The sequence below is a fragment of the Elephas maximus genome, chromosome 7 (genome assembly GCF_024166365.1).
Source record: "Elephas maximus indicus isolate mEleMax1 chromosome 7, mEleMax1 primary haplotype, whole genome shotgun sequence".
Taxonomy (NCBI): domain Eukaryota; kingdom Metazoa; phylum Chordata; class Mammalia; order Proboscidea; family Elephantidae; genus Elephas; species Elephas maximus.
Genome location: NC_064825.1, coordinates 110,332,846 through 110,346,181, shown reverse-complemented (window position 1 = coordinate 110,346,181; position 13,336 = coordinate 110,332,846). Strand labels below are relative to the sequence as shown.

General features: G+C 36.7%; 1 protein-coding gene across 1 annotated transcript; it reads right to left on the bottom strand.

The window, feature by feature from the left end:
* Window positions 1-10,597: 10,597 nt before the first annotated feature.
* On the bottom strand, window positions 10,598-11,554 carry LOC126079903 (olfactory receptor 10AG1-like). Its single transcript, XM_049891260.1, has one exon. It carries the CDS (start codon window positions 11,537-11,539, stop codon window positions 10,598-10,600), a length of 942 nt encoding a protein of 313 aa, XP_049747217.1. The 5' UTR covers window positions 11,540-11,554.
* Window positions 11,555-13,336: the final 1,782 nt, after the last annotated feature.

Below are 13,336 nucleotides of genomic sequence, written 5' to 3'. Positions count from 1 at the left end.
CCCTTATTGGATTAGTCATTTAACAATATTTCTTTGCCATCTCTCAGCTGTTTACCCTTTTAATAAAGTCTTTTGATGATCATAAATTTCTAGTTTTTATGGGGTCCTATTTATCTCTTTTTTCTTCTTCTTTTTTTATGTTTGTTTTTCTATTTGAAAATCATTGAACACATACTAGGCTGTTTTGATTACAGTGGCTGCATTAAAAAAAAAAGCTGCATAAAAAGTGGCTGCATTAAAAAAAAAGCGGCGTAGCATGTTTTGATACTGAAGGATATGAGGCCTCCTGCTTTGTTCTTTTTCTACAATTGCTTTGTCTATCAGGGGTTTCTTTCCGTTGCATACGATGTTGATCACTAGTTTTTCCATTTCAGTAAAGAATGCCGTTGGGTTTTTATTGGAATTGCATTGAACCTGAAGATCGTTTTGATAGAACTGACATTTTCATCATGCTAAGTATAACAATCCATGAACACTAGACATATTTTCATTTATGTAAGTTTCTTTTAGTCTCTCGTAGTAGTGTTTAATAATTTTCATTTTAGAAGTCTTTTATGTTCCTGGTTAGGTTAATTCCTAGGTATTTTGTCAAAATAGAGGCTATTGTAAATAGTATTGTGCTTGATTTCTTTTTTGGAGCAGTCTTTGTTAGTGTAGAGGAACACAACTGATTTTTTTGTTTTGCTCTTATACCCTGCAAAGTTGCTAAATTCTTCTATTAGTTCTAGTAGTTTTCTTGTGGAGTCTCTAGGATTGTCCATGTACAGGATCATGTCATCTGCAAATATAGTTTTACCTGTTCCTTTCTGACTTGTTTACCTTTTATTTCTCTTTCTTTTCTTATTGCAATGGCTAGGACTTTGAGTAAGATGCTGAATAAGAGTGGTGATAATGGGCATCTTTGTCTCATTCCTGTTCTCAAAGTGAAGGTTTTCTGCTTTTCTCCTTTGAGTTTAAGGTTGGCTATTGGTTTTGCATATATACTTTAAATTATATTGGGAAATTTCCCTTTTATACCTATTTTAATGAGAGTTTTTATCAGGAGAGGATGTTGACTTTTACTGAATGCATTTTCTGCATCAATTGATAGGGTCGTATGGTTCTTCCCTTTGTTTTATTTATGTAGTGTATTAAATTGATTTTCTAAGTTTGAATCACCCTGGTAATCCTGGTTTGAATCCACTTAACCATGGTAAATGATTTTTTTGATATGTGGCTGAGGTCTATCGGCTAGAATTTAGTTGAAAATCTTTTCATCTATGTTCCTAAGGGATATTTGTCTGCAATTTTCTTATTTTGTGATATCTTTGCCTGGTTTAGGTATCATGGTTAGGCTGGCTTCATAGATAAGGATTGCTGGCATTTCTCTTCTATATTAACAGATCAAGCAGGATTGGTGTCAATCTGATAGAATTATCCACCGTAGCCATTTGGTACTGGGCAGCTTTCTGATGATATCTTCAACCTCTTCTTTTGTAATGGATCTGTGTAAATTTTCTACCTCTGTTTGTGTTAGTTTGGGTAGGTAGTATGTTTCTAGGAATTTGTCCATTTCATTCAGGTTTTCAAATTTATTGGAATACAAATTTCCATAGTAAGCAGTTATGATCTTCTTTACCTCTGTTGTATAGCATTCATGTCATCAAATTCATTTCTTAATTTGGTCATTTGCCTCTTTTGTTTTGTTTTTTCCCTTTTTCAATCAAGCCAGTGGTTTGTGTATATTATTGATCCTTTCAAAGAACCAACTTCTGGTTTTGTTGATTCTTTCTATTGTTTTTCTATTTTCTATTTAGTTTATTTCTGCCCTGATCTTTATTATTCCTTTTTTCCTGGTAACTTTTGACTTCTTTTGCTCTTCCTTTTCTATTTGTTCAAGCTGTCGGTTAACGCTAATGATTTTGGATCATTCTTTTTTTTTTTAATATAGGTGTTGTATTGCTATGAATTTCTGAGTACTCCTTTTACTGTGTAGCAAAGGTTTACATGTTGTGTTTCCATTTTCTTTTGATTCTAGGAGTTTTGTAAATTCGCTTATGATTTCTTCTATGACTCAGTTTTTAGTAGTATCTTATTTCCATGATTTTTTTTGTTTGTTTTTTGTGTTTTGTTTGTTTGATTTTACTTCACTGCTTTTTCTGTTGTTGATTTGTAGCTTCACACTATTATGACCAGAGAATATGCTTTGTATGATTTCAGTCTTTTTTAAATTTTTGAGACTTATTTTATCTTAGCATATGGTCTGTTCTGGAAAATGATTCATGTATGATGGAGAGGAATGGGTATTGTTCTGATGCTGAGTTGGAGTATTCTGTATTATCTGTTAGGTCCAATTGGTTTATGGCTTTACTTAAGTTCTCAGTGTCCTTAGTGATCTTCTTCTTAGATATTCTGTCTGTAATTGAAAGTGGTGTGTTGAAGTCCCCTAACAGTATTGTGAAGTTGACTATTTCTGTTTCCTATTAGTCAGCATTTGTTGCATGTACTTTGGTGCATTGCAGTTAGGTACGTATATATTTAGAATTGTTATATGTATGTGCTAATTGACCCTCTTTTTATCATGTAATGTCCATCTTTATCTCTTGTAATAGATTTTGATTTAAAGTCTATTTTATCTGATGTTAGTTTGGCCAAACCTACTGTTAATTTTTTGTTGATTGCATGGAATATTTTTCTCCACTCTTTTATTTTCAGTCTGTTTGTGTCCTATGACTAAGGTGTGTTTTGTGTAGACAGCAGAAGGATGGATCATTTTAATCCATTCTGCTGCTCTTTTCTTTTTGCATGGGGTATTTAGAACATTTACATTTATTACTGCAAAGGAAGTGTCTACCTCACTCATTTTGCTCTTAGTTTTTGAGTGTTTTGTGTCTTCTTTGATTTTATATTCTGATTTTTCTGTTTTTGTTTGTACACGGTTGCTTTCTTGTGACGAGTCTCTGCATTCTTCCTTCCTCTCTTACGAAAGTTTTTCCTTGACTATTTCTTAGCGGTTACCACATATATTACATTACACAACTTATAATTGCAACAATGAACAACTGTTAACATATAAACTTAACAAAACCAACTTATTTCTGATATGCTCATCCCCCCTCTTTGATGTTGGTGTGTCTCCATTAACATCAATATTCAACCTATTTTTGATAAATTTTCTTTGTGCTTATTTCTTATAAAATTCATGTTGTATTGTTTGTGGCATTTAATTATTGAATTTATTCCTTGAAAATGCCATATGCTTCACCCTCATAATTGTCCGTGTTGTTGTATATTTGGAAATCTCTGTCTCATATTTTATTAATTTAGTTATTTTGTTCTGTGTATAGATACAAGTATTTATTTAATGCTCTTGCCTTTCCATTTGGAGTACTCCCTTAATTAACACTTGCAAAGATTCTCTGTTGCTGTTGTTGTTAGAGGCCAAGGAGTTGATTTCGACTCATACCAACCCTGTGTACAACAGAAAGAAACACTGCCACGTCCTTTGCCATCCTCACACTCCTTGGTAGCCTTGAGCCCATTGTTGCAGCCACTGTGTCAATCCATCTCATTGAGCATCTTCCTCTCCTTCACTGACCCTGTACCCTACCAACCATGATGTCCTTCTCCATGGACTGATCTCTCTTGATAATAAGTCCAAAGTCCTTGCCTGTAAGGAGCATTCTGGTTGTACATCTTCCAAGGCAGATTTGCTTGTACTTTTGGCAGTTTATGATATATTCAATATTCTTTGCCAACATCACAATCAAAGGAATCAATTTTTATGCAGTCTTCTTTATTCATCCTCCAGCTTTCACATGCATATGAGTCGATTGAAAACACCATGGCTGGGTCAGGCGCACCTTAGCCTTCAAGGTGACATCTTTGCTTTTCAACACTTTATAAAGGTCTTTTGTGGCAGATTTGCCTGATGCAATGTGTCTTTTGATTTCTTGGCTGCTGCTTCCGTGGGTGTTGATTATAAATTCAAGTAAAATGAAATCCTTGTCACCTTCAATCTTTTCTCTATTTATCATGATATCGGTTTCTGGCCCAGTTGTGAGGATTTTTGTTTTCTTTTTGTTGACATGTAATCTCTAGCCTCTGATCTTTATCAGTAAGTGCTTCAAGTCCTCTTCACTTTCAGCAAGGAAGGTTGTGTCATCTGCATAATGCAGTTTGTTAATGAGTCTTCCTCCAATCCTGATGCCCTATTCTTCTTATAGTCCAGTTTCTCGGATTATATGTTCAGCATATAAATTGAATAGCTACAGCTGAAGGATACAACACTGATACACACCTTTCCTGAATTTAAACTACACAATATTCCCTTGTTCTGTCCGACCGACTACCTCTTGATCTATGTACAGTTTCTTCATGAGCACAATTAAGTGTTCTGGAATTCCCATTCTTCACAATGTTATCCATAATTTGTTATGATCCACACAATCAAATGTCTTTGCACAGACAATAAAACACAGGTAGACATCTTTCTGGTATTCTCTGCTTTCAGCCAGGATCTATCTGACATCAGCAATGATATCCCTGTTTCCACATCCGCTTCTGTATCTGGATTGAGTTTCTGGCAGTTCCCTGTCTATATATTGTTGCAGCTGCTTTTGAACGATCTTCAGCAAAATTTTGCTTGCATGTGATATGATGGGCACTGGGGTTTTTTTTGGTGATGTTGATGATATCGTTCACTAGTTTCCAAATTCTTTTGGATCACCTTTCTTGGGAAAGGTGATCTATGGATCTCTTCTAGTCGATTGACCAAGTAGCTGTCATCTAAATTTCTTGGCATAGATAAGTCAGCACTTCCAGTCCTCAATGAGATGGACTGACACAGTGGCTGCAACAATCTGCTCAAGCATAACAATGATTGTGAACATGTTGCAGGACCTGGCAGTGTTTCCTTCTGTGGTATGTAGGGTGGCTATGAGTTGGAATCAACTCGACGGCACCTAACAACAACACCTATAAGAAATAAGACTTTCTTTCAAGGTACTAGTGGAATCTTTATGGTTGTTTATGCAGCACTTTGCCTTTGACTCTGAAGCCATGAGCTCATCTCTTTCTTTTACGAGTTTGTCTAGCTAAAGTAGGACCAACCAACTAGCTTCTTTATGCTTCTCGTTCTGACAAAATTGTAGAAAGCTATCACACATGAAATCACCCAAACCTCACCTTTCCCCAATACCTCATCTGTTGGTGGTGATACTTTCCATATTTGTATGGCCACCTCACACCATGGATTAGCAATGCGCTCTTTACTACTGGGAGCAGAGTCATCAATATCTTTAAGACTAACCAGATTTGAGAACCCATTTAGAAAACTCATCTTTATAATTTTGTTTCTCTAGAACAATTCCTGGTACCAGATTCTGTCTTAGTTATATAGTGTTTCTATAACAGAAGTACCACAAGTGGTTGGCTTTAACCAACAAAAGTTTATTCTCTCAGTCTGGGAGGCTGGAAGTCCAAATTCAGGGTGTCAGATCTAGGAAATGGCTGTCTCTTTCTTTGGGCTCTGGGTGGAAGGCTTTGCCAATATGTTGTATTGTGGTGTTTTCTTGCCGCTTTCAGAATCCAATCCCTGTCTTTGGATTTCAAGAATTTGATTTGGCTGTAGCGTGGAGTTGTTCATTTGGTGTCTCCTCTGATTGGGTTTTGTGTAGCTTCCTATAGTTGCAGACTTGAGTCTCTGTTCAATTCCAGAAATCCTCTCTGATTACCTCTTGGAAAATCATTTTAGATATAACACTTGAAGTAAACTGAACTGTTTCTTGGCATATAGTATTATTTTCAACACTTAATTGAACTATCTTACATTTATCCTCAAAAAATGAGGATGCATATAAAGCGGTGCTAATATTTTTAACATTTTCCTCCTTAAGAATCTGATAATATTTTCAATAATGCAAACCTCAACTTTTCCATTATTTGAAAAAAAATAATGTTGTTAAGGCGAAGTGGAAAACTGTGCTTTATACAATTCCTGAATCAAAACAATTGGTTGTCAGAATACAATAAATGTAGTTACAATATGTGTTTGCAGTTCTTTTATTATTAAGCAACAACTTAAAGTCAAACAATAATATAAGTATTGAGTCCCTAAATATTGATCTCTACTTCTCCATCCTGACTGATATAGTCTCCAAGGAAAGTTTTTTCTGACACCACCTGAGAGCAAGTGAATCAGAATGCAACGTTTTTATATTACCCCAGAGATGATTGTAAAGCATGCAAAAGATTGGAAATCATAGAATAGGCAATCTTTAATAAAACCTTATGGCGCACAGCTTTATTCTGTAACACATGAATTTGCCATGAGTTAGACCCTGACCTGATGTTAGTTAACACCAACGATTGACTTAGATAACACTCAAAAAAGAGTGAACAATATATCTATGAAAAGTGCTTGGAAATAGGGCATAAATAAACAAAAACTTATTTGGATTATACTGAGTGTGAACCCAGTTTGGTGATGATTAATTAATTTTCTATTTGTCCCCATGATATCTTTGTTTCTAACATTGTAGATAAGGAAATATGTTAAGGAAATTCCTTAATTACAAATGTGGTCATAATTCAGACTGTTACAATGTCACATGATAAACTAAATCCATATTAAGTAATGCTCTTTACAGCGTATTAATTCTCACAAAAACACTGCAAGGATCAATTTTTTTTCTTTTTTCAAATATAAAAAGTGACATTGAAGGATGAAAGAATTTCCCAAGTAGAACAAAAACTTAAGTGGTGAAGGCCTATCTCAAACCCAAGTCTATAAACAGATTATGGGTAAAAACCTAAAAACCAAACCTGTTGCCCTCAAGTCAGTCCAACTCATAGCAACATTACAGGACAAAGTAGAAACTGTCATATAGGTTATTCAAGGAGCAGCTGGTGGATTCAAACTGCCCTCATTTTGGTTAGCAGCCATAGGGCCTAAACACTGCTCTAGCAGGGATTCAGAGCATGGATACAAACAAAAACAAACCTGTTCCCATCAAGTCAATTCTGACTCATAGTGACCCTATAGGACAGAGTAGAACTGTCCCATAGAGTTTCGATGTAGCTCCTGGCAGATTCAAACTGTCAACACTTTGTTTAGCAGCTGTTCCACTTAACCACTAAGCCACCACGGTTTCCAGAACATGCGTAGTGAGTAAAAATACTAGTATCTGTGTGAAATATGAAAAATTGTGCAAACTCTTTGTGTCTCTGTTTTTTTATCTATAAAATAATGTGAGTGTGTTAACACTTTATACATACATATGTATAAAGATATGATAAATGTACATATAGGTATTGGTCCCTTAAAGTGTCATCTTTGTTTCTTATCATCTTAAAGAGGTCCTTTGCAGCAGTTTTGCCTGATGCAATACGTCATTTGATTTCTTGACTGCTGCTTCCATGGGTTTTGATAGTGAATCCAAGTAAAATGAAATCCTTGGCAACTTCAGTCTTCCCTCTGTTTATCATGGTGGTGCTTATTGGTCCAGTTGTGAGGAATTTTGTTTTCTTTATGTTGATGTGCAATCCACACTGAAGGTTATAGTGTTTGATCTTCATCAGTAATTGCTTCAAGTCCCCTTCACTTTCAGCAAACAAGGTTGTGCCACCTGCATAATGCAGGCTGTTTATGAGTCTTTTTTCAACCCTGATGCCCCCTCCATTCTTCTTCATGTAGTACAGTTTTTTGGATTATTTACTCAGTATACAGATTGAATAAGTATGATGAAATAATATAACCCTGACACACACCTTTCCTGACTTTAAATCACCCAGTATCCCCTTGTTCTCTTTGAACAACAGCACCATGGTCTGTAAACAGGTTTCTCATGAGCACAACTAAGTGCTCTGGAATTCCCATTCTTCACAGTGTTTATGTATGTGTGTATATGTATACCAAAGCCAAACACACAGCCATTGAGTTGATTCCAACTCATAGAGAACCTAAGTAGAACTTCCCCATAGGGTTTCTAAGGTTGTAAATCTTTGCAGATTCCCACATCATTCTCCTGCAGAGTGGCTGGTGAGTTTGAACTGTTGACCATTTTTTGTTATCTGCAGAGTCGTTTAACCACTGCACTACCAAGGTACATACATACATACATATATAGATATACACACATATGTATACATACATACATGCATAATAAATATCATATATAATTATCATTTATAATTAATAATATAAACTATGTATATGTATATAGTTTATATACATATATATGCAGTTGGCCCTGTGTATCTGTGAATTCCCCCTCCACAGATTTAACCATCTGAGATTAAACACATTTGGAAAAGGAGAACAACAACAAAAAAGTTCCCAATAGCAAAATTGGGATTCAGCAGGCTCTGAGCACCATGCTAAATTCATGCAAATAAACTGATGTGTAGGCTTTCCCTGACATACCCTGTCAGAATTTCACAGGTCCTCAGTCTCTCTCTCCAGCGCTCTTTGTTTGAGCATTGTTTGACTCTTGTCTTGACCTTATTCCTTAAATGGTACATTACTATATAGGAACTATTTGCATTAAATTTACATTATATTACGGATTATAGGTAATCTAGAAATGGCTTAAAGTATATGGAGAGATGTGCATATAGTATCTGCAAATATTACACCATTTTATAAAACAGACTTGAGCATCTTCAGGTTTTGGTATCAGGAGACATAATGAAAACAATCCCCTTTGGATATCAAGTGACATATATACATATATATATATAATTAAAGACCATCTTAGAATGCAGTAATTGCTACTTAATAGGTTCCCATCTCATCTGATTCTTGTTTAAGGCTTGGGGTTTACATCCTTAAGTTATTTAAACACTTGAAAGATTCATTAAGGCACCCGCCAACCTCCTCAGTGCTTTTCTAAGACATTTGCATTTTTAATTATTTTTTTGTTTTCCATTAAAAAAAAAAAAAAAAAAACAGCAACAGCCAAAAAAGCAAACCCCTTGCCTTTGAGTTGGTTCCACCTCATGGTGACCCTATAGGAGAGAGTAGAACTGTCCCACAGGGTTTCCAAGGAGTGGTTTGTAGATTCTAACAGTCAAAGTGTTCTCTACAGAAAATCTAAAGCATTTTTATGGATTCACACTGTACTTGGAATAATTCAAATTTCTTACCAGGAATGGAAGACTGCTATTTAATCAGGCTGCTAACTTTATTTCCATGCTTATCTGCCTAAAGTGTTCTTTACCTCGTTACTCCTTCTAATTATTTAGTACTCAGTTTTTATGTTACTTCTCCACAGAGGCGTATCCAGGTTTATCCTAAAGATTATATTATTATTTTTATTGTGCCAAGCACTACACTGAATCCATGCAGATGAAAGGATATTTGGGCATACCCAGCTGTAGCCTCCCACCATGTCACAGATCTTCAGTCTTTCTCTTCAGCACTCATTGTGCTTTGTTCACCTCATGTCTTGTCACTATTCCCAAAACAAGACTGCATAACAAATATTTACACTTCATTTGCATTGTATTAGGTATTATATGTAATCTAGAGGTGATTTAAAGTATACAGAAGTTTGTGAGTAGGTTATATGCAAATATTGTCCCATTTTATATAAGGGACTTGAGTATCCACAGATTTTGGTATTCGTGTGGGTCCTGTAACCAATTCCCCGTGGATACCTAAGGAACACTGCATAGTTTTAATTCATGGATATTGCAAAACCTGATTTTTAAAATGGGTATCACAACTGCATGGACACTCATGGAAATGAATAATGTTTTACCCAAAGTAATAGATTATACATTACAACTGACTAAATTAAATCAGCCCAAGCAAAAATTCTTATTGAGGGATGACATTGCACAATGAAATCATAGAATTACTAATATAATGATTTGCTATATGCTAATACATATGTTACTTAAATAATTTGAGTAGAGATTTTTACAAGAGATTATTAACTTGGAAATGATTGTTTAGGAAGACAAGGGGTCTTAGTAATTTAGTGCTGCTATAACAGAAATACCCCAAGTGTATAGCTTAACAAAAAGAAATTTATTCCTTTACAGTCAAGGAGGCTAGAATTCCAAATTCAAAGGGACAGCTCCAGGGGAAGCTTTTTCTCTCTGTTGGCTCCATGGTAAGGTCCTTGTCACCAATTTTCCCCAGTCTAGGAGCTTCTTGAAGCAGGGACCCCAGGTCTAAAGAACACCCTTGCTTCCTGGTTCTTCATTCTTGGTGATAGGAGGTCCCCTTGTCTCTATGCTAGTTTCTTTCTTTTATCTCAAAAGACATTGATACAAGATACAACCTATTCTTGTAGACTGACTCCTGCTTCATTAGCTTAACTGCCTCTAATCCTGCCTCATTAACATCATAAAGGTAGGATTTAAAATGCATAAGGATATCAGCAAACCAAACCAATTGCCTTCTAGAAGTCTCAGACTTATAAAACAAAATGGTGGACTAGCACTGCAATACTGAAAATCACACCCTAGTCAAGTTCACACGTATTTTAGGGACAAAATTCAATCCATATCACAAGCTATGGTTAAAAGTATACATCTGTTGAAATTAAAGTAAAAATATGTAAGAAACCAATTTCTTTACATTAAATTGATTCTTTAATAGAGTGAGCTATTTACAAAGCAATTTTCTCAGTGCCATTATGACATCCTTGTTCCTTAGACTGTATATCATGGGATTAAACATAGGAGTTAGGATAGTGTAGAAAAGAGAAAGCATTTTGTCAGTTCCCTCTGAGTGCCTAGTGTTAGGTCTTAAGTAGGCAATAATGGCTGATCCAAAGAATAACACCACAACCATTAGATGAGACGAGCAGGTAGAGAAGGCTTTGGCCTGACTTGTGGCCGATGGCAACTTCAGGATGATGGAGATGATTTTACTGTAGGAGCCCAGTATCAACAGAAATGGAACCATGCCAAATAACACAACAACTGTGTAGACCAACATCTCATTAACAAAGGTGTCCCCACAAGCCAGCTTGAGTATTGGGGGGATATCACAAAAATAGTGGTTAATTTGTTTAGATCCACAAAAAGGCAGAGAGAAAATCTGATATGTCTGCCCTATCTGAACTGGGATTCCAAAGGTCCAGGAGCCAGTCACCAACTGGATACAGACCCTGTGGTTCATGACTACAGGATAGTTCAAAGGGTTACAAATGGCCACATAGCGGTCATAAGCCATCACTGCCAGAAGGAAACACTCAGTGGCTCCAAATATAAGGGAAAAACACATCTGTGCAGCACAAGCACCTAAGGAAATTGTTCTTCTCTGGGCCCCAAGATTCATCAACATTCTGGGGAGAGTAGCTGATACATAGCAGATTTCCAAGAAGGAAAAATTTGCCAGGAAAAAATACATAGGGTTCTGGAGAGCAGGATCCATTTTTGTTATTAGAAATATGGTGCCATTGCTCATCAGTATAATGATATAGATGATTAAAAATAATCCAAAAAGGAACCACTGGAGATGGGGCATGTCAGCAAAGCCCAAGAGAACAAATTCAATGATTTCAGTTAGATTATCTTGTGATGATTTTTCTTGATGATTCATCTGTGGAAAAGGTAAATTTACATGTGCATTTCCTTTACCTTCCTGTATCTCTTTTTTCTTCTCTAAATTGTATTGAGGTGTCCGGGTTGGATTTTATGATCACTGCAACGGTTTGCACGTTAAGAATGACACTAGTTATGTATGTCCCACATCCTCCTGTTAAATCACAATCAACAGTGATTTTAAGATCATTTATTTTAAGATCATTTCCTTATACTTTCGGAACACAGCCCAGGACAGATCAAGCTCTACCTGACTCAGCACGGGCGCTGGAGCAATTGGCAACTGCTGGAGATGGACCCTCAGCTTTGCCATCTAATCTCACTTTAAATTAATTACAATTCTTGACAATTCTATTGTACTTCTCTATACATTTTCTGAATCAAGCTTCTCAAACACTTTATCATAAACTCTTCTAACATACATTTTCAACAGCCTCCTTCAACATTTCCTTCTCACATCCCTTCATGATTTTTTTTTTTTTTATAATAACTTTTATTAAGCTTCAAGTGAACGTTTACAAATCCAATCAGTCTGTCACATATAAGTTTACATACATCTCACTTCCTACTCCCACTTACTCTCCCCGTCTTGAGTCAGCCCTTTCAGTCTCTCCTTTCTTGACAATTTTGCCGGCTTCCCTCTCTCTCTATCCTCCCATCCCCCCTCCAGACAAGAGTTGCCAACACAATCTCAAGTGTCCACCTGATATAATTAGCTCACTCTTCATCAGCGTCTCTCTCCCACCCGCTGACCAGTCCCTTTCATGTCTGATGAGTTGTCTTCAGGGATGGTTCCTGTCCTGTGTCAACAGAAGGTCTGGAGAGCATGACCGCCGGGATTCCTCCAGTCTCAGTCAGACCATTAAGTTTGGTCTTCTTATGAGAATTTGGGGTCTGCATCCCACTGCTCTCCTGCTCCCTCAGGGGTCCTCTGCTGAGCTCCCTGTCAGGGCAGTCATCGATTGTGGCCGGGCACCAACTAGTTCTTCTGGTCTCAGGATGATGTAGGTCTCTGGTTCATGTGGCCCTTTCTGTCTCTTGGGCTCTTAGTTGTCATGTGGGCTTGGTGTTCTTCATTTTCCTTTGCTCCAGGTGGGTTGAGACCAATTGCTGCATCTTAGATGGCCGCTTGTTAGCATTTAAGACCCCAGACGCCACATTTCAAAGTGGGATGCAGAATGATTTCATAATAGAATTATTTTGCCAATTGACTTAGAAGTCCCCGCAAACCATGTTCCCCAGACCCCCGCGCTTGCTCCGCTGAGCTTTGAAGCATTCATTTTATCCCGGAAACTTCTTTGCTTTTGGTCCAGTCCAATTGAGCTGACCTTCCATGTATTGAGTGTTGTCTTTCCCTTCACCTAAAGCAGTTCTTATCTACTGATTAATCAATAAAAAAACCCTCTCCCACCCTCCCTCCCTCCCTCCCCCCCTCGTAACCACAAAAGTATGTGTTCTTCTCAGGTTTACTATTTCTCAAGATCTTATAATAGTGGTCTTATACAATATTTGTCCTTTTGCCTCTGACTCATTTCGCTCAGCATAATGCCTTCCAGGTTCCTCCATGTTATAAAATGTTTCAGAGATTCGTCACTGTTCTTTATCGATGCGTAGTATTCCATTGTGTGAATATACCACAATTTATTTACCCATTCATCCGTTGATGGACACCTTGGTTGCTTCCAGCTTTTTGCTATTGTAAACAGAGCTGCAATAAACATGGGTGTGCATATATCTGTTTGTATGAAGGCTCTTGTATCTCTAGGGTATATTCCGAGGAGTGGGATTTCTGGGT

Coding starts and splice junctions, on each gene's coding strand:
- LOC126079903 (XM_049891260.1), bottom strand. CDS start 11,539: ATGAATCATCAAGAAAAATCATCACAAGATAATCTAACTGAAATCATT.